At 47.8% G+C, this 23,646-nt stretch overlaps 1 protein-coding gene across 1 annotated transcript in view; it reads left to right on the top strand.

Annotated features, from left to right (window-relative positions):
- The window catches only part of EXOC6B (exocyst complex component 6B), a 326,193-nt gene that overhangs the window by 22,226 nt on the left and 280,321 nt on the right, over positions 1–23,646 (top strand). The window contains exon 2 of the mRNA XM_027701907.1: positions 21,998–22,163. Within this exon, the coding sequence (XP_027557708.1) occupies positions 21,998–22,163 (166 nt within the window). The remainder of the gene's footprint in view (positions 1–21,997; positions 22,164–23,646) is intronic.

Genomic DNA, 23,646 nt, shown 5'->3' with positions numbered 1-23,646 from the left:
CTAATATTGATGTCTAATATTGATGTCTAATATTGATGTCTAATATTTACTATTTATATTTAATCCAAACCCAAGTAAGAGTATAAAGTCGGTCCAGGAGTCTCCCAGGGAGAACAGCAGCAGGTCCTTCAGGAGAGCCTGAGCTTAACACGTGCAGTGAGATTTTTGGGTGGCAATTGGGACTCTCTGTAGGTTATTTTGAAACCACAGTCCCCAAAATGATGGTGGAAAAGCCAAGGGACCTTAAAACCCATCTGGTTCCAACCCAAGGATACCTTTCACTAGCCCAGGTTGCTCCAACGCAGCCTTGGACACTTCCAGGGATCCAGGGGCAGCCACAACTTCTCTGGGAATTCCATCCCAGCCCCTCACCACCCTCCCAGGGAAGGATTTGGCTCTTCATTCCCCCTTGGCAGCCTGGCTTTCCCTCCTCCCACGCAGAGGGAGGTTTAAAGATATAAATGTCACCCCTTGACCTCATCTGGTGGTTTCAAAATAACTAAATTAGCCCAGATCCTCTCATGGCTTGAACTTGACTGATGGGATCCTGGGATGGAGCAGGTTTGATGTTCACCTTGTCTATTAAGTTTCTCTCTGCTAATTCCATGTGTTCTGTGCCTCCATCCCTGAGGGGAGATGTGGAGTGGCAGGATTGGAGGAATGTGGTGCTGTCTGGAGCAGGATGGGATAGTGCAGGGTTTGTCTGAAGGGACGTGGTCCTCTCACTGTTCATCCTTATCCCACTGGCTGAGGAGGATTAGTTCAGATTCCAAGATTAGTTCAGATTCCATCCATTGCTAAATAGGATTTTTGGACAAGTGAGACTTTCTCTGATGCTGAGATAACCTCCTTCTGCCAGAGCACTTCTTGTTTTCTGAGGACAGGAAGCATTTGAAGGTAACCTGGCTTGGATGGCTTCAGTTTCCAGGGAAATCCCATTCCAGCTTTGCCTTGCATCCCTTGGGAATGAGCTCACCTGTCGTTCCATGCTCACTTCCCTGGAGTGTTTGACCAGGAGTGTTTGACCTCTCAAGCAGTCTGTGATAATGAAGTTCTGTGTGTCCTTCACCCACATGTTCCAAACATCCATCCAGAGGGATCGGGGGGGGAAGGGAGGGATCTGCAAACTCTTAAACCACCACAGTTTGAGAAATCAAACCCATCTTTTGATGGGTTCCAGTTCTGCAGCCCCAAATCCAATGGGATGGGTTTGTACAGCAGCTGAAATAAAGGAATGTTTTGGAGAAGAGAAGGCTCTGGGGAGAACTTCCAGCTCCTTCCAGTGCCTAAAGAGGCTTCAGGAGAGCTGGAGAGGGACTGGGGACAAAGCATGGAGGGACAGGACAGGGGGGAATGGCCTTAAGCTGAAGGTGAGCAAGTTTAGATGGGATATTGGGAAGGAATTCCTGGCTGTGAGGGTGGGGAGGCCCTGTCCCAGGTTGGACAGAGAAGCTGTGGCTGCCCCTGGATCCCTGGAAGTGTCCAAGGCCAGGTTGGAGCAACCTGGGCTAGTGGAAGGTGCCCCTGCCCATGGCAGGGGGTGGCACTGGATGGTCTTTAAGGTCCCTCCCAACCCAAACCATTCCATGATTCTGTGATTCCAAGCACCCTTCTCAGGGAAAAGGAAAGTTGCTTCTGGTGGTTGGAAATAGAGTTAAAAGGTGCAAAGCAAGAGGTTGCATCTTCAAATTGGTGTGAAAAGTACTTATAGAATCCTGGAATGGGTTGGGTTGGAAGGGATTTTAAAGACCATCCAGTGCCACCCCCTGCCATGGGCAGGGACACCTTCCACTAGCCCAGGTTGCTCCAAGCCCCATCCAGCCTGTCCTTGGACACTTCCAGGGATCCAGGGGCAGCCACAGCTTCTCTGGGCAACCTGGGCCAGGGCCTCCCCACCCTCCCAGCCAGCAATTCCTTCCCAATATCCCATCTATCCCTGCCCTCTGGCAGTGGGAAGCCATTCCCTGTGTCCTGTCCCTCCATCCCTTGTAAATGCTCTCTCCATCTTTCCTGTCAGCCCCTTCAGGTCCTTACAAAAATGTCTGGAACACTTGCAGTCAAATATCCCAAACAGCTCCTTGGCTTTAGGGAGCAGATCTGATCCCACAGGAATGCATTACATCCCTGGATAAGTGCTGTCGATGTCTTGAGGGATTTTGGGACTGCAGAGAACACTTACAAATAAGGTCTCTCAGACTACAGGACAGTCCCAGGTTCCAGATCCCACAGCTCTGTGCAGGGATGGATACAGGATTTGGGTTATTTCTATGGGTTGGTGTTGTATCTATTGGTGCCTGTGCTTGTCCAACTTATTTTTCCTCATTTTCCAGCCTTTTTCTAGGCAAGAATAGATTTCCAATGATATGTTTTAACAGTTAAATCTACAGTTTCAACTTTCTTGATGTAAAAGCCTTTGCTCTGCCAGTGAAACTGGTGGAATATTACACCAGGATGAGCCATCAGCCAGCCAGGATTTGGGATAAACGATTGGTGTTATCAACTGTGGACAAATTAATCACTTCCAAATTAATCACTTAATGGCTCCAGAAGTTGTTGCTTGGGTTTAATTGCCCTGCCCAGCCTGGAAGTGAGAAGTGTCAGCTCTCAAATCTCAAGTTTGGCTCCCTCCAACCTCGTGTTCTGGGTGGCTTTCCCTGCAAATGGGTGAGAAGGGAGTGGGAATTCTCTTGGCAGTTCCAGGAGCAGATCTTGGTGCGTTCCCTTCATCCCATCCGTCCCACCTCGAGCCAGGGATGTGTCCTGTTTGCCTTGGGAGTTGCTGCATTTTCCTTGGCCTCTCCCCTGGTTTTCTGTTACTTTTGGATGTCTGTGAGGAGCTCAGACCTTTGCCCACACAAATGATGTCTGAAAGGTTTTTCCCCCTCTCCTGCTGCTGTTTTGGGACTGTCCTTGGTGGGTTTTCCCTCCCTGGTCAGATCCCTTTCTTTCTGTGCTGTTTGCTTCCCATTCTCCCATCTCAGGGTTGCCAAACTCATCCCTTTGGTTGCCTTCAGGTTCTTGCAGGACCCCCAGGAAGGCTCTGGTGCCCTGGAAAAGCCTTGGCACCATCCACATCCTGATGGTTCCCATTTATTTATGGAACCTTCTTTCAGCTCTTGACTCTGGAGTGTGTAAAAGCACAATGTGCAACAAAAACTAGAAGCCCCAACACTGTGAAATAATAAATTATTATTATTATTTCAAAATACCTTACAGTTTGTTTTGTGGGTGCTTAGGACTTGTGTGCTGCATCCCGAGATGATTTATCCAGCTTGGATTTGCTTATTCCTATGAGCTCTTATTCCCTTGCCATGTAATGTGACATCCTTTGAGTGACCCTTGATTTACCAGAGCCACCTCCATCCTCCCAAATCCTCTAAAAAATAACCTCCCAAAGAAAATGGTAAGGCTTTCAAATAGCAAAAAAAAAAAAAAGGTGAGTGGGGAAAAAAAAAAGCCCGGTTTAATGAGAGTAAAAACTGGGATAATTAATTTCTTTAAATAGATTAAGGGAACTGAGAGAGAAATGAGTGGAGCTGGATGAAGTACAGACCACAAGTAATGCTTTAAAGGGACTAAATATGATGAATAGTGGTTGTTTTCTTCCTTAAAGACTTGTCCTGCTTGGGCTTGTGCCAGGGCTAAGTGTTGGACTCAGTGATCCTTGTGGGTCCCTTCCAGCTTGGGATATTTTGGGATTTTGTGACTTGGGTGTCTCTTTTATCCTGTTTTTTTGTGATGCAGAGCTGGGACAGCTGGAGAAATCCAGCCTGAACAAACAAGGCTCATGTTCTCTTTGCTCACCTCCAGCAGGGATCAAATCCCGGTGCCAAGAACCCCTTTTGGGGTTATTTCTGTTTGAATGTTAAAAACGTGTGTTTGCCCAATGTGTGGCTTAAGGTTTGGGAGATTCCCACCAGCACTGTCAGTGGTGGGGGTTCTGAAACTCTCTTTAAAGGTTCTCTGAAGGAAAAGCTTGAAAATTCTTCTTAAAAATATTAATAAATATAGGAAAGATAGAGTGGAATTGTTCTGGGGGGGAACCCTGGTGTTTTGGTGCTCTCTGCTCCTTGGACACTGAGCATCCACAATGACCTGCCTGGATCAATCAGATCCTGTTATCCCATCCAGAAGTAGGGAATTTAGGAGGGGAAAATCCTCCAGCCTCTTGAGAACGTGGGTCAGGTGCCACTCAGTGCTTGCTGTGCTTTGAAATGATTAAATTCTTGGTGAGTGGAGGAGTAGTTAAGCTGAAATCTTAGGGCTGAGCTCAATTTGAAGCCTAAACAAGCACAGGCTTCCCTTCTTCCTGTGATTTCATAAAACAAGTCGAGAACAAATGTTATTCCTCTGCAAGCCAGCACAGAGAGCTTATTTTTGGTTATTTTAGTGCAAGACTGAGGGCTCCCTTCCCTGGCAGCTCTAAACTGCTGCTGTTTGTGGCTGTTTTATCTTCTCACTTACTAATCCAATCATTTCTCATTTATTTGCAGTGATTGAACAAGTGGGATCTGTGCTGGCAGATCTTTTAAAAACCACAGGATGGGCAGACCGACCACAATGTCTTGCTTAGATGTTTGCACCTAAATATTAATTAATTTGCCTCATTTTTCCTGTGCTGTCACACTGCTCTGGGTGGGTGATTTTTTTTTTGGTCCCCAAAACTCTCGGGTAAAAAGTTTTAAATTGTCTTTGTGCAGAGTTCTTTGCCTTAAATTAAGCAAAAAAAGGCCAAGTCACTGATAGGAATTGTAATGGATGATTGGAAATGGAGGAATGTTGGCTTGAGGAGAGCAGAGGAGGAGGAGGAGGAAGAGGGTGGGAATGTGACAATTGCCATCAGATGGTGATGAAGCTCCTGAGCAACAATTCCAGTTGGGAGCACATGAGGGAATTTCTCTGTGGCCAAACCCAATTTTTGGCCACTCATTCCTGCAGATGGGGAAGAAGAAGGGATGAAACGCTTGGAATAGCCCAGACAAAGGTTTTTTTTGGTGCTGTTGCTGTGGCCCCATCGCTGTTTTAGTGCAGGTTGATCTCACACGAGGGCACTTTCACCTTTCCCTGTGCGGGTAGCAGCTGAAAATGGTTGTTTTAATTAGTTTAATTAGTGCATGGGCAGTGTGTGCTCGTTAGAAAAGCACCATTTCTAGAAAATGAACATTGGGGCAACATGTCCCTGTGTTGGGATGGGCTTTCCCCTGTTCTGAGTCTGCTTTCCCTATAGTTCGGTTTTTTTCCCCTATTCTGAGTTCTGCTGAATTTCCCTGTTGAATTTGGGGGATGGAATTATAGGGTTAATGGAATTATAGGATTGTTTAGGTTGAAAAAGGCCTCCAAGATCATCCAGTCCAATTGTTCCCCCAGCACCACCAAGGCCACCACTGACCCCTGTCCCCAAGTGCCACATCCACAGGGCTTTTAAATCCCTCCAGGGATGGGGATCCACCACTGCCCTGGGCAGCTGTGCCAGGGCTGGACAGCCCTTTCCAGGAAGGAATTTTCCCCAGTATCCATTGTAAACCTCTTCTGGTGCAATTTAAGGCTGTTCCCTCTCCTCCTGCCCCTTGTTCCCTGGGAGCAGAGCCCAACTCCCCCCCGGCTCCCCCCTCCTGTCAGGGGGTTGCAGAGCCAGAAGGTCCCCCCTGAGCCTCCTTTTCTCCAGGCTGAGCCCCCCCAGCTCCCTCAGCCTCTCCTGCTGCTCCAGCCCCTTCCCCAGCTCCGTTCCCTTCCCTGCACACACTCCAGCCCCTCCATGTCTCTCCTGTCTGAGGGTCCCAGAACTGCCTCCAGGGCTGGAGGTGCCTCAGCAGTGCCAGCACAGGGACGGGCACTGCCCTGGGGCTGTGACCAGGTGCCCTTGCCCTTCTTGGCCCACCTGGCCACTGGGATGGTGGAGATGATGAGATTATGGGGGAGAAGGAGCTTTTTATGGAAGGTTTTGGAGACTGAATGGCAGGATCAGCCTGGGATAAACTCCTGGTGTTTGCTCTCCTCTCCCATTGAGGGACTTGCCCAACTCGGGCCGTGTCCATGGATGCAGCAGCTCCTGCTGCTCCAACATCACACTCCAGTTCTTCCTGCTCAACACTGGCACGTTTTCCATCTTTCTTTGGAGGCTGGAATAGCTGATGGCTGAACACCTGTGCCTCTGAGGTGGGTTAGAGGAGAACTGGCCTGGTTTTTCCAGGACAACAGGACTTTGGTGACTTCCTTCAAGCTTCCTTGGCTTCCCTTGCTCCTGGGGAAAGGCCTGGTGGCTGGAAACGCTCTGCTGGCACAGCCAAGGCTTGTTGTGTGGCCATGGGCATTTCACTTAATTCCCCTGTGCCTGTGTTTGCCAGGATGTAAAATATCCCCGATATTCCCCTCAAAGGGGAACGGAGACAGGTTGGGGTAGGATTTTCTGGTAAGAGAAAACATTTAAAGGTTCTGCGGTTTTAAGTTCTTGTTTCAGTGTAGGCACTTTTCAGAAAGAATTCCACCGATCCCAAAACAAACACAAATGTTTTGAGATATCCTTGGTAATGTTCTACTTCCAGGAATATTCCAGAATGCTCTGGGAAGCGGGAAGCGAAGCTTCCAGGCCGCTGTTCTCGTTTTCTGCGCGGCGAGGTCTCGTGGAGGGGCGAGCTGAGCTCACCAGGAGGTGATAAAGGGCTTCCAAATTGCTTTTGGGAACTCTGCTGTCCAGCTTTCAGTCGTCTGAGCAAACTTTCCTCCTGTGGATTCCGTGTCTGGCTTCAACTCTTAGGAAAGGCGCTGCTGTCGGAGCCTGGAGCACGGAGCAGCCTGAAATACTTGGCTTGGGCTTCCCTGCGTGCAGAGTTCAAGTTGAGGCCTTCCAGATCCTGGAGCTGGCCCTGCTTTTAGCCCTGCTTTTGGCTGCCTGTGTGTTCCAAAGTGTGTCACACGCTCCCTGGCCTGCTATGGTGCAGTTCAACCGTGGTGACACAGGGTGGTGGTGACACTGAAGGTCTGGTGGCCCCAAGGCTGCGATAATCCCGGTTTTAGTTTGCTGTGGCTCTGGATTACCTCATTCTGGATTACTTTTTTATCTCTGGATTACCTTGTTTTTGTGTGTCTGCTTCTTCCAAGCCCCTTCCACAGTGCCACAAATCCCAGGTGGCGTTTTTGGAAGAGCTGGTGAGAAAACTTGAACATCCACAGTCGTCTTGTTGGGTTCAGGTGCTCCCAGAACTTCTGGCAGTGGTTAAATCACCCCCATATCTGGCACATGTGACTTCACCTTCTCAATGCTTTAATCCTTGGTTTTGATCCCTCTTGGATCTGCCCTCTGGATCCTGCTGGTTTGGTGGGGACTTCACTGACCACTCACGGTGCTACCCCTGGGTGGGGTGGGCTGGTGTGTGTGTGGAGCTTGTTTGAGCCAAGCTCTGCCCCCAGAGCAATCTACCTTCCCAAATTTCCCTCAGTGTCCCAGAATCCCGTTGTTTTGAGCTTGTCCCTGTCACCCAGAGCTGTCTGGACTTTACCCTAAAGCCCTTTTTGGGATTGCACAAGTTCAGGGGTAGAGCCTTCCTTGGTGTCTCCTGTTCACAGTCCATATTCCCCTGTAGTTGGGGAGAACTTCTGGGCATCTTTGCTGCTTGCTCAGCTTTCCTGAGGTCAGTTTGGTGTTGGAAAGGTCTTTTCCTTCCAGCTCTTGGCCCTGTGCTGCTGTTCTGTTTAGTGTCTGGAGCACTGAGCTCCTGTCAGCAGATCTTGGAGGGAATTTGGGAGGTTTTTTTATGCCGTTTTTTGATAAATAGTAGCCTGGAAGAGAACTTGGAGCGTGTTCTAGTTGGTGTTTCAACCCTTCCTACGCTGCTGACCTTGTGGCCTTCTCAGAGGGTCGCCTGCAGGTTGGGTGCCAGTTGACTTGCAGGTGAAAATAAGCACCCATATTCTGTGGGAAACATCCCATATCCTCAGCTCTCTCCTGAAGGAAAGTGTGGCAGGAGAACAGCTCTTCCAGGCTCAGAGGCTGGCCTGGGTTGAGTCATTTATCAGTGTGTGAGCAGACAAGCAGGAGAGGAGGAGGAGGAGCTGGAGAAGGGCCCACACCGTCGCTTTTGGGAAAGGCTGAGCCGACCACAGGCAAACCAGGCTCTGAAAATCAACCCTGCTGACAAAACCACCTCCCACTGCTTCTTTTTGTCTGCTCCTGGTGGCCACGGGAAGTAATCCTTGGGGAAGCCTTTGTGTGGGGTAGGAGGGGGGAGTCTGGATAATTGATGTCCCTCTGTAAAGCTGGATGGCAAATCCACAGGGTGTCTGCTTCCCGGAAAAAATACATTATGGGACGGTGTCTGTGCAGAATTTAGGAAGCTTTTTTTTCTTTTCGTTGTAATTTTTGTGTTCTTTAACACAAAATTATAACGTATTTGTGGGCAAGTTCCTTGTGATTCTGTCCTCCAGCTCCACGGAGCTCTTCCTTGTGCTGGAATTGTGAGGCCTTTGTGTAATTAAGATCAAATAACGAAATACTGAAGGTGAAGACAAGCTCTCAATCTTAAAGCTTTGTGTTGGTGAAATCCCTGATGGAAAATCCCTTCCCGGTGTCCAAATGCCTCCTGATGTTTTGTTGTGCTCATCTGTTCCAGCTCGGGCAAGGATTTAGGGAATGATATGCCAGGATAAGCAAAACCACATCCCATTGCTCCTTGTTGCTGTTCCTTCCAAAGGCAGGAATATTGGCTCCTTCTTCCCGAGCTGGAAGAGGGATGACCTGCCCAGACCCAGGGATTGTCCTTGTGTGTGTGTGAAGGAACTGCAGGAAACCTGATGTTTGTCATACCCCCAAAACCTGTCCCACCTTTGGAATTATGTCCCAGTTATTCCAGGGGGTGGGAGATGCCAGCATTGGATCTGCTGCCATCCCGTTATCCCCACTTAGGTGGTGCCTCTTTTATTGTCCTTGTTGCAAGATGTTATAGCAGTGGAGATAAAGTCCTTCAGCCAGTGTTCCCAGTGTTTCCTAAGCTAAAACAGGTCATGGTGCCTCTGGATTCCTCCTCTGTGGGTTTGGATTTGTCTGGGTTTGGCTGCCTTTGTAATCGTAGAATCATTATGGTTGGAAAAGACCTTCAAGAGGATAAAGTCCAACACCACCACCCTGGTCACCACTGAACCATGTCTTCAAGTGCCACCTCCACATGTTTTTTGAACACTTCCAGGGATGGTGACTCCACCACCCCCCTGACAGTCTCTTCCAATGGTTTAAAACCCTTTCCAGGCCAAATATTTTCTTAATATTTAATCTAAACCTCCCTTGGTGGAGGGAGGGGACAGAGGGGGGATGCGTTGGATGGGGATGTGGGAGTCTCAAAGGTGACAACATCCTACAGCTTCCATGAGGGCAGAGGGCCTGGTAGGTCAGGAGAGACTGGAGATGGACAGAAGGATGAACTCTGTGCCTCAGCTGTCACTGGAGAGTCCCCAGGGACAGCACAAATGTCCCATGCAGAGGATGAGGTTGGTGCCTGATGTCCATCAACCACGGGGGGTGGTGGAACAAGGCTTGGTTGGCTCAAGTGTGAGTGTAATGACCTGAGTTTTGCTCTAAGCAAAGATGAGAACAGTGTGTTCATCTCCTGGAGTCCTGGGATCTGCTGGAATTTGATGTGTTTATGAAGAAGAAGAAAATGAGGCTTAAGAGGGACTGTTCAGCTTGGAGAAGAGAAGACTCCAGGGAGAGCTGAGAGCCCCTTGCAGGACCTAAAGGGGCTCCAGGAGAGCTAGAGAGGGACTGGGGACAAGGCATGGAGGGACAGGACACAGGGAATGGCTTCCCAGTGCCAGAGGGCAGGGATAGATGGGATATTGGGAAGGAATTCCTGGCTGTGAGAGTGGTGAGGCCCTGGCCCAGGTTGGTCAGAGAAGCTGTGGCTGCCCCTGGATCCCTGGAAGTGTCCAAGGCCAGGTTGGCTGGGGCTTGGAGCAACCTGGCCTAGTGGAAGGTGTCCCTGGTGGACACCAGGGGGTGGAACAAGGTGATCTTTAAGGTCCCTTCCAACCCAAACCATTCCATGATTTTATAAGAGCAGGGTCTTTAGAGGCATCTCTCTCTTCGTGTCACATTAAACTGTGTTACATAATTTATAAAGACAGAGCCATTAAAATGCCAGACTGATTGGGAACACTTTCCATTTCAATATAAATCAGAAGGAATATTTTACTTTAACAACTTTATTTCTCTTTGGCGATATTTCCGCTCAGGTAAGAACATCTGAAAGAATCTCTCTTGACCTGTGACCTGTTTCATCACCAGCTCCACAATTTCCTGGGCCCCTTCAAATGCTGAAATATTTTTCTTTGGGGGATTTTTTTTGGAGGTGGAGAAGGAAAGAAAAAGTGACTGATGTGTGTTGGTGAAAATAGTCACAGAATCACAGAAAATCTGAGGCTGAGTGGGACCTCTGGAGATCATCTGGTCCTGCCCCACAAGTGGGATTGTCAACAAGAGGTCAATTCAGGACTGTGTCCATTCTGGGTTTGGATATTTCCAGGGATGGAGACTCCACAGCCTCTTTGGCCACCAGGAAAAGGTTCTTCCCCCAGAGGGTGGTTGGCACTGCCCAGGCTCCCCAGGGCAGTGGGCACAGCCCCGAGGCTGCCAGAGCTCCAGGAGGGTTTGGACAACGCTCTGAGGGACAGGGTGGGATTGTTGGGGTGTCTGAGCAGGGCCAGGAGTGGGACTGGATGGTCCTTGTGGGTCCCTTCTAGCTCAGCATATTCTGGGATTCTTTGATCCCAGTGTTTCACCACCCTCACAGTGAAGAAATTTTACCTTTCTTATTTTTACTGTTTTCTTACATTTAGTGGATTTTTTCATCTGTTCCCTCTTGTCCTGTCACTGGGCACCAAGGAGAACAATCTGTCTCCATCTTCTTTACCTCTCAACCACTACCAGATGATTTTGTAAACTGATCAAGAATTTTCCTCCTCTCCAGTCTGAGCAGTCCCAACTCTCTCAGCCTTTCCTGATTGGAGAGATGCTCCAGTCCCTTTATCATGCCCTTGGCCTGTCCTGGAGTCTCTCCTTTACTGTCCATCGTCTTCATCACGTTGCAAAATCCTTGAGCAGTCGTGTCTGCTCTTTCCTAGTTTGGCTGAGCTGTGCTGTCTTTCAGGGCAAGGAGAAGACTCCCCATACCCCATTACATGGGAAGATGTATTTATGGATATTTATGGATATCTGTGGGCTGGAGCCTAAATTTTCACTCCTGTGTTGAGCAAGACACGTCTGGTTCGAGCATGTTGGATGGTGTGACTTGGGATGGTGCTGTGCAGGGCCAGGAGTTGGACTGGAGGATCCCTGTGGGTCCTTTCCAACTCAGCATATTCTGGGGCGAACTTGGAAGATCCTGGATGGAGAGGTTGACTCTTCCCCTTCTTTTGATGGTGTCTCCCAAAGGCTCTGGAAGCATGGAGATGACAATAATGATGCCTCCTTTCTGCTTGGAATTTGTCTGGCTTAAGATTGTGGGGATTTTATCTATTGTGATTTTTTCCCCAGAATTAAACAGCTGCTTGGGACCTTTTTTTTTAGAAGGAAATTACTCAAGTTGGATATCAGGAAAAATTTCCTCACTGGAAGAGTGGTTAAGCATTGGAACAGGCTCCCCAGGGAAGTGGAGGAGTCACCATCCCTGGAAGTGTTCAAAAAACAACTGGATGTGGCACTTGGTGATGTGTTTTAGGACATGGGGGTGTTTGGTCAGAGGTTGGACTTGATGATCTTGGAGGTCTTTTCCAACCTTAATGATTCCATGTTACATTTAGTGATTAAATTACCTCTCAGTCTCCCTCTGAATAATCAGTATAGGGAGAATCTTTCCATGTCCAGACATGTCCAAGGTGTTTTGTCCAGCTTGGGATTTTCTGTAGTAATTCTTTTGCCTGGGACTTGCCTTCCCGGTGCTCTGGTGTTGATATTTCCTTCACCTCTGAGTTACCAAATCCCAGAATTTGCTGAGTGGGAAGGGATCCCCAAGGATCCTGGAGTCCGACTCCTGGCCCCGCACGGGACCATCCCCAGGATAAAGGTGACGCTGTCATGGTTTCACATCCTTTGCTTCCCCCCTTTAAAAACCAGCATCTCACTCGAGGTCAGAGTGAGAACCGACCCGAGACAGAGCAGATGATTCCACTGAGCTTCGCCTCGTGCTCCAAATCCCACATCTGATGCACATCCACCCCGTTACTCCGAGCCCGTCCTCTCCCCCGACCCGTCACGGACGTGCTGGAAAACCACCGAGGGCTCGGCAGAAGGGAGATTAGAACATTTGTGGTGGCTTTACATCCACATCCTCCCATTCTTGTGGTTTTGTGTCTGCCCCCTCGTGTCGACACTTCTCCCAGCAACGCTCCATATGGTCCCAACGTTCCGAAGCTCCGAGCGGAGTGTGACCGCGGTGGATCATTAGATTTCCTCCTGGGTTATTTTTTTTTTTTTTTTATTAACCGCCGTTGTTTACAGGCACTGTGGAGATGATTCATCCCTGTCCTAATGTCAACCAGCTTTGGATGGGCTGAAATTTATCTCGCTCGGTTCCCATCCTACACATGGCTCAAATCAACTGTCCTTCCAAACTTGAAAGAGCTGGAGAGAGTCGGGGCCCGCTGACGCATCGCGTTTGTTCTTGGGGGAATTGTTTCCATTGTCCTCCCAAAAAGAGGAGGGGAGTTGAAAGCTCTGCTCGTGGCCAGTTCTCCCCATCCTGGCCTCGGCTGGGGGCATTCGTGTTTCTCGTAGCTGTTCTGCCTTCCCCTGGCTTTGGGGTTGCTCCGTACGTTTCCTGGCTCTTCTGGAGTCCGGACTCTTAATTTGTTCAAGCTCTCCCTCCTAATGTCTCTTCACATCTGAAATTCCTCCTCTAATAGGGGCATTCTAACCAAGTCCTTCCATTATATTTTCAATTAGGGGTAATTATCCTTTGTTTCCTTCAGCATCTTGCCTGGCAAGGAATAGCTGGATTCCAACCCGGAGGTGGCTGTGGCTTTATGGTGGCTCTGTTTTTCCACCAATGTATAGTCTGAAAGTGCTTTATTGTCATAAGTGAGCTCTTAAGGAGGCTTTGGAATATTTATGGAGCACAGGTTTCCAGAGAAACTGTGGCTGCCCCATTCCTGGAAGTGTCCAGGAGCAACCTGGGATTGTGAAAGGTGTCCCTGCCCATGGTAGGGGGTGGAACAAGATGGTCTTTAAGGCCCCTCCCAACCCAAACCATTCCATGATTCTGTGGTTTTAAAGACCTGATCTTGTGCAAATGAAAGAAATGGGAATTTATCTGTTGCCATCAGTGAAAGTTGAGTTGAGTTCTTTAAAATCCATGTAACAACCCAGGAGGATTTGATGCCCGGGGTCAGAAACACCATTTCTTTCAGCCTCTGGGCTTAGTGGAGCGTTGGTTAAGAACAGGAGCTTTCCCAAGAGCTTCAACTCTTCTGTGGGGTGAATTTGTAGGAAACAGGGCTTTGGGGACCTCAAGAAGCCACTTACTCAACCCTCCACCATCTGAGGAGATATTTGGTGTCTCCAGCAGCAAACACACCTAATTCACTCTTCCTTGATGTCTTTTTAACTTATTCTTAGAGGTGATCAGCTTAAAGAGATTCCATAACATCCCTTGATGATTCCTCTTGTATTTCAGCCATTCTTACAGTCAGAACACTTTGTCCCACGTTTAACCTAATTTTCCTGGGCAATTTAAGCCCATTTGCTGTTTTTCCTCTCTTGATTAGACACAAATATTTGCGTGGGAATGTGAATCCAGGCCTCTTCTGGGCATCATCCATCCCAAACCCATTGCCTGGTAATCCAGCTTTTCTCCCTGAGGATGGGGCTGTTAAAATACCCTTCTGATGATGTTATCTTGAAGCTTAATTGAAAATCCATTGTCACTTGGTGCTGTGCATCACTGTCGTGTGGAATTTTGACTGCACAGGCCCTGGGGGTGTGGTGGGGCATCGACCTGGAGAAACAAAACAATGGAGAACCACAAGGGTGGAGTAAAACACACTAAATGTCTTCTGCCATTCCCAGTTTTCTCTTTGGGAAGCCCTTTCATGTGGATTCATCAAGTCAAATGGATTCTTGAGCGTGTCTCCTGCAGAACTTCTCTGCTTTTGGGTTCATGACCTGAGTCTCCTCCAAGTGAACAAAAAGGCTTTTAGTTATTAAACCCACGCAGGCCGCAGAACCAAATGTTCCTGGTGCTGCTGGTGATGCCGTGATGTGTCTTGTCTGGTCTCCAGCTGCCTCTCCAAAAAGCACTGGTCCCTTGTAGATCCTGTGCCATGTTGAACTATCCCAGGCAGATGTCCCAGAGGGTACCAGGGATCTGTATTCCAGCAGCTGGAGCCTCTGTGTCTTCCAATCTGGGACTTGCATGTGAGTTTTCAAAGTCAGTTATTAGTCTGTAGATGAGAATGAGTCTCCTCTGACTCAACCTGTGCTGGTGGGAGAATCTGGGTCAGATGATTCTTGTCCCTGCCAGGAGTCCCCGTTGCGTCGTTTCCTTCGGGAGCCACTTGAGTGGTTCCTCCGGATCTGGTTTAAGTGGATCAAGGTTATAAAGATGTTTTTAAAAGTAACCTCACTGTTGTCTGGTGAGAGATGTCCCTTCCCATGGGGAATGAGCTGGTCCTTAGGGTCCCTTCCAACCCAAAGCATTCCCTGATTTCAGGAGAGGGTGAAGGGCTGGGCGGGGGCGCGGGCGTCGTTGCTGGGGCCGGAGCAGGAGCTGGCAGGGAGTTGTTTTCCGCTGCCACCGCGTGCAGAGCACAAATCCATCTGCTGCTGGAAGTCAGGAACTTCCCAGCACAATGAATTGGCAGCGAGGGGCTGAGCTGTGCCACTCGTTCAACTTTTGCCTCCGAGTGAGACCTCGAGTTGACCTTGACGCTCAACCACGCGCTTCCGCCAGAGGAAGGAGCTGGAAGTTTGTGCTGTGGAGAGCGGGGACACGATGCCAGGGAGTGTGAGGCTGCTGCTTCCCTCTTAAAAAAAACCCCACGGATGAGCAACGTCCTCGGTCCTGGAAGTTATCAATCCTTCCTCTGGCAGTTTGGATGGGTTTCGGGGGGTTTTACGACGCCGCGCGTTTAATATCGCGCACGTCCTGAGGATTTGTTGTGCCTCTGTTGGACGCTGTGACAACATTTCTTCACAGCAGAAAGGAGGGGACGGGACTTAAAGCCAAGAATGCACCAAAAAAAAAAAATAAAAAAAATAAAAAAAGAGTCAACTTGGTTAAACAATTCATAAGACAACAAAACAAGCTTTTGTTCGTAGGGAAGAAGCTTTTATTGGGCAATAACACAGCAAGTAGAGACATTAAAATTGTGCTGGGTAATTGGATGTGCTTTTATAGATGTGAGGGCTGAAATAGGAGTTCTGTAAAGTTTATCAAAATGATGCTTCGCTCAGCTCCAGGCCCCCCAGCACAAGGAGGATGTGTTGCTGCTGGAGCAGGTCCAGAGGAGGCCCCGGAGCTGCTGCCAGGGCTGGAGCCCCTCTGCTCTGGAGCCAGGCTGGGAGAGCTGGGGGGGTTCCCTGAAGGGATGGTCAGGCTTTGGAACAGGCTGCCGTCCCTGGAAGTGTTCAAAAGGTGTGTGGATGTGGCACCTGGGACGTGGTTTAGCGGTGAACACGCTGGTGCTGAGTTGATGATTGGACTCGATGATCGTAGAGGTCTTTTCCAACCTAAACGATTCCATGTTTCTATAGCAGAGGATTCTTCCATGGCTTTGTGCTCCCTGTGTCCTCACAGCCCTTTCCCTTCAAATCTAAACCCGATTCCTTTGGCTCTTCTTGGCCAGTAAAACAGGAGTTGTGGCTGATGTGGAGTTCGTGGTCTCTCCTGCCTTCCCCTTGATCCCATTGAACTTGTGCTCCCGATTCCGACCTTTCCTTGGAGCACCACTGTGCCCTCGCCTCTGCTGACCCTCATCCTTCTTGACTTCTGGAAACACTTCCAGCTTCCCGAGGTCTTTGGCTGCCGCTTTCCCCACGACTTGTGGCTCCCTTGGCTTTGGTGGCACCGACGTCTTTCCAAAGCGCAGCTCTTGCCGTTCCCATTTTCCAATTTGCTCCTCAAACCGCTGAGGAAAACCAGGCCCAGAGCAAATCCATGTGGAGGCCCTGTTGAAAAGCTCCTTCTGGTTGAGGCCATTGACAAGTAACGGGGGTTCTCGGGTAGTTTTTGAGGAGCGTATGCGTGTGGTTTTTGGGAATTCTCTGTGCAGTGTTCCTCATGGAACACTTGTGGGAACGCCCACCGGGGCCATGCCAGGACCTGACTGGGATCAAGGTGTTCCCAGTTAGGAAACCAGGGTTATCCTGCCAAAAAATAAAGTATAGTGGTGCTCTTCAGCACCTGCTTTGTTTTCTGCCTCATAACCTTGGGATATTGCTGGGATTTCGTGGAATTTTATGGTGATTGGAATGATTTCTGTTGTAAAACCGAAAATAGGATGGTGAGGGAAACTTGTGTGCAAGAGATGTGGGTCTAAGTAGGACAAATCCATGTGGGAATGCTTTTAAATGGGAATAATGAACATATTTATGATTATAGATCTTACACTCTTCCAAAAAGGGGGGGAAAAAGTGACTTTCTCTGTATTTTTGATGTAAATTAAACCTGTGTGGGTGATAGGACAAAGCAGAGTGGGCTTAAATTCTGGTATAGAATTCAGGGCTTAAATTCTGTTTAATTAGAAGAATAAAATCAAAAAGTGAATTTTCCACCAAGGTAACTTGAGGTGTAACCTAAGTGGGGTGTATTTGGAGTGCAAGGTGCTGCTGCTGTGTCCTAAGGGGATAAACTTTAGGGAATCACGAGCCTTAAACTCTCGACAGTTCGATCTTAATCTTAAAAACTTTCTTTGACCTTTTTTCTGTGGAGCTGTTGGCCCACTCTCGAAATTGTGATTGTTTTGTTGCAATGCTCAGTAGTGAATTTGTTTATTACAAAAGTCAGACTGAGATTAAACAAACTGCTAATGCTTTTATGTAGCTTAATGAGAAGAAAATGTTTCGGAGGGATTCAAACCACTACAGAAGTTTTAAAGGGGGGGGAAAAAAAATTAAACTGAAGTCCACAACAGGCTCAGGAATTTGTTCCACTTATTAATTGAAAACAAAAGCAAGTCACTTGTGTTCCACTGTCCCCGGATTGTCCTCCTTGCATTGTTCCAGATCTCTTTCATTCCGCCCCCGGAGATTTCCCTCCTCTGTATTTTCAGCTGAATTTATTTAGGTTCCTTCTGAGTCTCATCCCGGAGGCAGCTCTTGTTGGGAATCAAGTTGCAGGGTCAGCCCTGTGGCTTGGCCTTCTGCAGGCCTGCCTGAGGCCCTGTGCTTAACCAGGTCATGGAATGGTTTGGGTTGGAAGGGACCTAAAATCCCATCCAGTGCCACCCTCTGCCACGGGCAGGGACACCTTCCACTAGCCCAGGTTGCTCCAACCTGCCCTTGGACACTTCCAGGGATCCAGGGGCAGCCACAGCTTCTCTGGCCAACCTGTACAAGTGCTTCCCCATCCTCCCAGCCAGGAATTCCTTCCCAATATCCCATCTAACCCTGCCCTCCTTCAGCTTAAATCCAATCCCCCTTCTCGAGCACAAGGCAGGACCTGCAAAGCCAATTCCCAAACATTTTCTAGCATTAATTTCTGCCTCTGCAGTAACTCAAAGCTCCTCTGGCAGTTCTCCTGCATGGAAGTGGTGTCTGGGTAGCCTGGAAACAGTCCCAAGAAGTGTCTGAAGCAGGGCTGGAGGGAGTGTAGGTTGTGTTGGTGCTTGGTGACAACACCCAAGATGTTGCTCAGAGAAGCTGTGGCTACCCCTGCATCCCTGGAAGTGTCCAAGGCCAGGCTGGAGTAACCTGGGCTAGTGGAAGGTGTCCCTGCCCATGGCAGGGGGTGGACCAAGGTGGTATTTCAGGTTCTTCCCAACCCAAACCCTTCTGGGATTGTGTCCTCCTGCCTCTGACTATCTTTTAAGGAGGTTGTTGCCCCTTTCAGTTTTCCCTTGGCTGTATCCCCCCAAACCTCTGCTCTTTGCCCAATTTTGCTCTTGTGGATGAAGAAGTGACTGGGAAGGCAGTGGAGTATCCAGGTCCAGGTGGGGGTTGAGCACAGGGAGCATCTGGGATGCTGGGGGAGGGTGAAGGTGTGGAACGTTCCCCACGGACGCATTTGTGCTTCTACCTGAGCCACCAACTCCCTTTGTGCCACTTGGGAACTGGCAAAGGCAGCTGTGGATCCACATGAGGAGCACTGAGGGCACTGGGGTTGTTCAGCTGGAGAAGAGGAGGCTCAGGGGAGGCTTCATCAGGGTCTGCAGCTTCTTCTGAGGGGCAGCTCCATCTCTGCTCTGTGTGAGCCCAGGGAACAGCTGGAGCTGTGCCAGGGCAGGCTCAGGTTGGATCTCAGGCAAAGGTTCTTCCCCCAGAGGCTGGTTGGGCACTGCCCAGGCTCCCCAGGGCAGTGGGCACAGCCCCAAGGCTGCCAGAGCTCCAGGAGGGTTTGGCTGATCCTCTGGGGCACAGGGGGGAACTCTTGGGGCTGGGCCTATGCAGGACCAGGAGCTGGACTGGATGATTCTTGTGGGTGCCTTCCAACTCAGGATATCCTGTGATTTTATGACCTGTGGCACAGCTGGATATTTGTCTGTGGCATCCCTATTTTTAGTGGTTTGGCTTCTTGGTGTGCACCAGCTTTGGTTGCCCCTATTTTGGGGGATAAACTTTGCAGGAACTCCAGGCTGCAGATGGCAACTCCTGATGCATTTGTGGCTTTCCTGGAAAGATTTTTCCAGTTGACCTTTTGTTAAAAAAAAAAAAAAAAAAAAAAAAGAGTGGATTTTTAATGAATGCAGAAATTGTGAAACTTGACAATACAATCCAAGAAATTTGAAAGTCATCTTCAATGGTTTAGTGAGTGCACTTAAAAAAAATATAAACCAGACAGATCTGTCACTGAGCAGAGCCTTGAGTGGGGAGAATTACAGCCTGCCCTGAAATGATCAGATAAGTGCATGTGGGACAGACCACTCTTTCTCAGCCTTTTTTAATCAAAAGCCTTTTTGTGGAGGAGCTTTTTGACCAGCAATTTTTTATAGCAAAATAAAAAAAAAAAAGAAGGCAGCCTGAAGGATCATTTTCTATAGTTTCTATCCCAGTTCTGTGTTGTTACAACCAAGAGAAGGAACAGCCCAAAGCAATTCTGAGTTGTGTTTTCTTTCCCCTCGCTGCATTTTTTATTGTGCTGTCGTGATTATTAATGGTATAAACACGCAGGGAAGATGATTTTCCTTTTAGAGTGTTTTTTTGTGCGTCACCCTTAATGCCTTTTGAATTATCAGTTATTTCAGGATAGTTCCCCGAAGATCCAGGCGGGCTGTGGGAGCAGAGTGCAGGAGAAATGGGATTGATGGGGAGCAGCTGGAGGGACCTGTAGATCCAGAGGAAGGCAGTGGGTATCCCAAAGATTTGTCAGGAAAGAAGTAGGGAGAATAATGCCCCAGATGTGTTGATTCTGGAAGGGAAATGATCTATATTGAAGGTGCTCAGTGAGTGAATCCATCAGGTGATGAGGACACTGGGAATTGCTGGGTGGGTCCCACTGGACACACATCGAGGATTTGGGATCACAAGGATGAATTTTCAAGGCTGCTGTGGTCTCTTGGCACCTGAGGAAGTTGGATCTCTGCCAGAACCAGGGAACTGAGGATGGTGACGGTGGAGTTTGGGGCTTGAGGGGTGTTTTGACTCGACTGGGAGGGAGAGTTTTGTTCTTTGTGCTGGGAACCAGAGTTGGAACCGGCGTGGAAGGTGATGATGGTGGAGTTTGGGACTTGAGGGATGTTTTGACACAACTGGAAGGGAAACATTTGTTCTTTGTGGCACCAAACCGAGTCCTGACGTTGTTTGAGTGGAGAGTCACCAATAATCATTGAGTGTTATTAATGTGATGATGTTCAACCCAGAGCCACAACGTGACATCCCATAATGTCAAAGTGGACATCCTGGAACTTTGGAGTGTGTTGCACTTGGGTCTGGCTTGGCTGTTCCCTGTTCACTTGTGTTTTGGAGGGAGGATGGAAATCGAGGATGTTGGTTCTTGGAGGGAGGATTGGGAGAATTCAGAAGGGAAAATACAAAATCTCCTTAAATCTGAGCTTAAATTTGAGCTTAAACTGACCCAGCATCTGCTGGGATTTGTTGCTGCCTGAACACCAACTACTTCTTTTTTTTTTACTAAAGAAGAATAATAAAAAGGTTTTAATCATCAGCCTTAATGTCTTAGATTTGCCATTTCCAAAGAGGGTTTTGCCTGGAGTTTGTAAGTAATTTTGAGGGATTTTTTCCCCCCATTGGCAGGTACATACACACATTTGAATGAAAACTGATTAATTTGCACCCAAAATTACTATTTTTTTAAAATTATCTATACCTGAGTATTAACACAATTCCCCTATTTTTATTTTCTTGTATGGAATTATCAAACTTGAATTAAGAGTTTGTGTCCTTGGGTTTGCTGAGACCCTGCAGAGAGGCCTTTCAGCACTAGATGGCACTCGGGCTCCAAATTTCAAGTTTTCTCAGCCACAACTCCTTGAAACTTTAAGGAAAAACCACCAGCACTGCATTAGTGGTGCCTTTCATGGAATTTGAGGAAGTTCCATCTCTTTTTTTTTCGCCTTTAGCACCAGCCAGTGAGTGAGGAAGGCAACGTGGTCACCTTTGAAGGCTTCTACTCCTGGGATCTGGGTTATTTTACATTGAATTTTAAACAGGTTTATTGGCATTTATTTGCCATTTTTGTTTTGCATTTTCTTTACATTTATTTGGCATTTTTGTTTTGCATTTTATTTACATTTATTTGGCATTTTTGTTTTGCATTTTACTGACATTTTGGGGGCATTTTTTTTTAATTTTATTTGCATTTATTTGGCATTTTTGTTTTGGCTGTTGGGAATCTTTAACCGAAACTGTCAAATTGAAATTGCCTGGGCAGGTTTTAAGGAATAACAATTAAGTAAATTATTAAGTAAAATTCTGCAGCTTTTAGTCCTGTCTTGGTATTTTTTTGCTATTTCCTTGAGACCTTTGTGGATTGGAGAGGTGGGATTCTCCAGAGCTCCTTGTCAGCTCAGATCACACAAAGGGGATCTCATGACTTGCTGCAGGAGCGTGTCCAGTTGGATTCATGGAATTCTGATTCTTTCTGAAGTGCTACTTGTCATTGTGATTAATAATTCTTGAAAATTTCATTCTTGTTACAGCTCTGCCATTCCCACCTTTTATCTCTAATTCCTGCCTGGAATCCAGTGTATAATTAATTTGGCCTTAATTTCTTACACAAGCTCAGATTCCATAAAACTCCCTACGAAAATTCTTTTGGACTGGGAGAAAATTCAGGTTTGGGAGCCAACAGTGCTTCTCAAAAATACTACGACTTCAATCCATAAAAAAATACCTGTATTTACTGTAAAAAACCAGGAAAACAAACCCCTGAAACCCCACATCCTTTCAGGGTGTGACCAGTTGGTCCCTCTGCTTTCTAAAGAAACATTTGATTTGAAGGAGAGAAATTTGGTTTGAGTTTCCACCTTTGCATTTCCCCTGAAGCTGAATGAGGGGCAGGGTTAGGTGGGATATTGGGAAGGAATTCCTGGCTGGGAGGGTGAGGAGGCCCTGTCCCAGGTTGGGCAGAGAAGCTGTGGCTGCCCCTGGATCCCTGGAAGTGTCCAAAGTTTCAGATCCACCAGTGCTGGGTTGGTTCTCATCCCTCAGGGAGAGAGAAGGGTCGGAATAGAAACATTTTCGGGAGAAACATTTTCAAACCTTGAGTTCGCCGCTTGGTTTATGGAAAGAAAAATCAGATCTGTTCCCTTTTAAAGTTCATATTTTGGGTAGTTCTCGTGAGCCTGTGACAGTCACAGACCTCGGGACCTTGACCAAGTGTTGGCATCTTCTTTCCAGGTCTGTCTACGATGGAGAAGAACATGGTCGGTTCATGGAGAAACTGGAAGCTCGGATCCGCAACCACGACCGGGAGATCGAGAAAATGTGCAACTTCCACTACCAGGGATTCGTGGATTCCATCACGGAGCTGCTCAAGGTCAGAGGAGAAGCTCAAAAACTGAAGGTGAGAGAAAAGTCACGGCCTTGGGCAACTCGTGTTTGGGTTGGTCCTGCTTGAGCAGGGGGCTGGGACCGAGTGGCCCAACCTCAACTACTCTGGGATTTTCTGAAACCACGGGAATGTCTGTTCTCCTCTTTGTCCAGAATGTCTCTTCTCTGTTTAAAACAAATTTAAAATATATATATATCTATATATCTATATCTTCTCATTCTTCCTGTAGAAATAGGTTGATCATTCAAAATTCAATAATTATTTGGGCAAACTGGACCAGGGTGGTGCATTAAAAACACGAGAAAACTTAAAGCTAAGCCTGTTATTTGTTAGGAAATGTGCTTTTCCTGGGGTGCCTGACCCCAATTTCTTAAGCAAAAGTAGGTTTGTGGCCTTTAAAGCTGTGCAGGAATGTGAGAGAAGGGAGGAATTGATCTTTTCCTTGTAGAACTCTATTTATATGTGGAAATATAATATGTGTGTATATGTTCCACATATATTATGTATGTGAGATATGTGGAAAAAGCCCTTTGTAGGATGAGAATGTGGACAATTGGTGGGAAGGAAACTGGACAGGCTCCCGGGGAGAAAAGGAGCAGGAGGTTGGAGCTGTTCTACACCTTGGGCCAGGTGGGCTTGGAGTTTAAGCTGGTCTGAAGTTACAAATAATGAGGGAAAAAAATACCTCAGAAAAGCAAGTTTTCTGGAAAAGAAGGAAGACTCCCAATTTCAATGTGCTGACTGTGCTTTAAATACGTTTATTAATTAATTTAAAGCCGCCTCTGGCATTTCCTGACAGGTTTCTAATTCCACATACACATTATCTCCATCCCAGAAATGGCCATGGGATCACAGGAACACCTTCCTGAGGGATGTCCTGAGGAGGATTCATCCAGCAGGATGAGGCCATTGGAAATACCATGAAATAAGTCTTTTTATTTCCCCTCCCCTCTGTTTTTTAAACCATTGTTTGGAGCCAAGAATTCCACATTGTTTGTTTGCAAAGCCTTGGTGCTGGTTCCCATTCTGCAAACAGCTCCTTTGTTGGTGGCTCACTGGGAAGTCCATCCCTGTCCCCTCAGGATCTCTCTTGATTTCCACGACTTTTGTGATCCATAAAACGGCACATGGGAAAAATATCCACAGAAAGTTCCTCTCTGAAAGGCTGAGCCCTCTTTTGTGAGGGTTCCCCCGGGGAATCATTTGTGGATCGAGTGGTGAGAGTGGGTTTTGTTCCAGCCATTCATCCTCCATTTGATCTCGGGCTCTTTCTCAGTGGTGCTGGGCTTTGAACAGACATTGCAACCAGCCATGAAATGAAGGCCCTCCCTGTCACAACCCCCCCAGGACGTTTCTTCACTCATGTGCCTTTGGCTCTGGGGTGTTTTGGAGGACATTGTGTTTGCAGAAACGTCGGTGGTGTTGTTTTAGGAGGGCACAGGCTGAACATGAGCTGGTTGCCTTGCCCTGCTCGTGTGTCACACGACCCTCAGGG

This window comes from Neopelma chrysocephalum, unplaced genomic scaffold (assembly GCF_003984885.1).
Source record: "Neopelma chrysocephalum unplaced genomic scaffold, ASM398488v2 Primary Assembly neopelma1_174, whole genome shotgun sequence".
Taxonomy (NCBI): Eukaryota; Metazoa; Chordata; class Aves; order Passeriformes; family Pipridae; genus Neopelma; species Neopelma chrysocephalum.
Note: the sequence above shows the minus strand (reverse complement) of the source record. Positions and strands in the feature narration are given on the sequence as shown.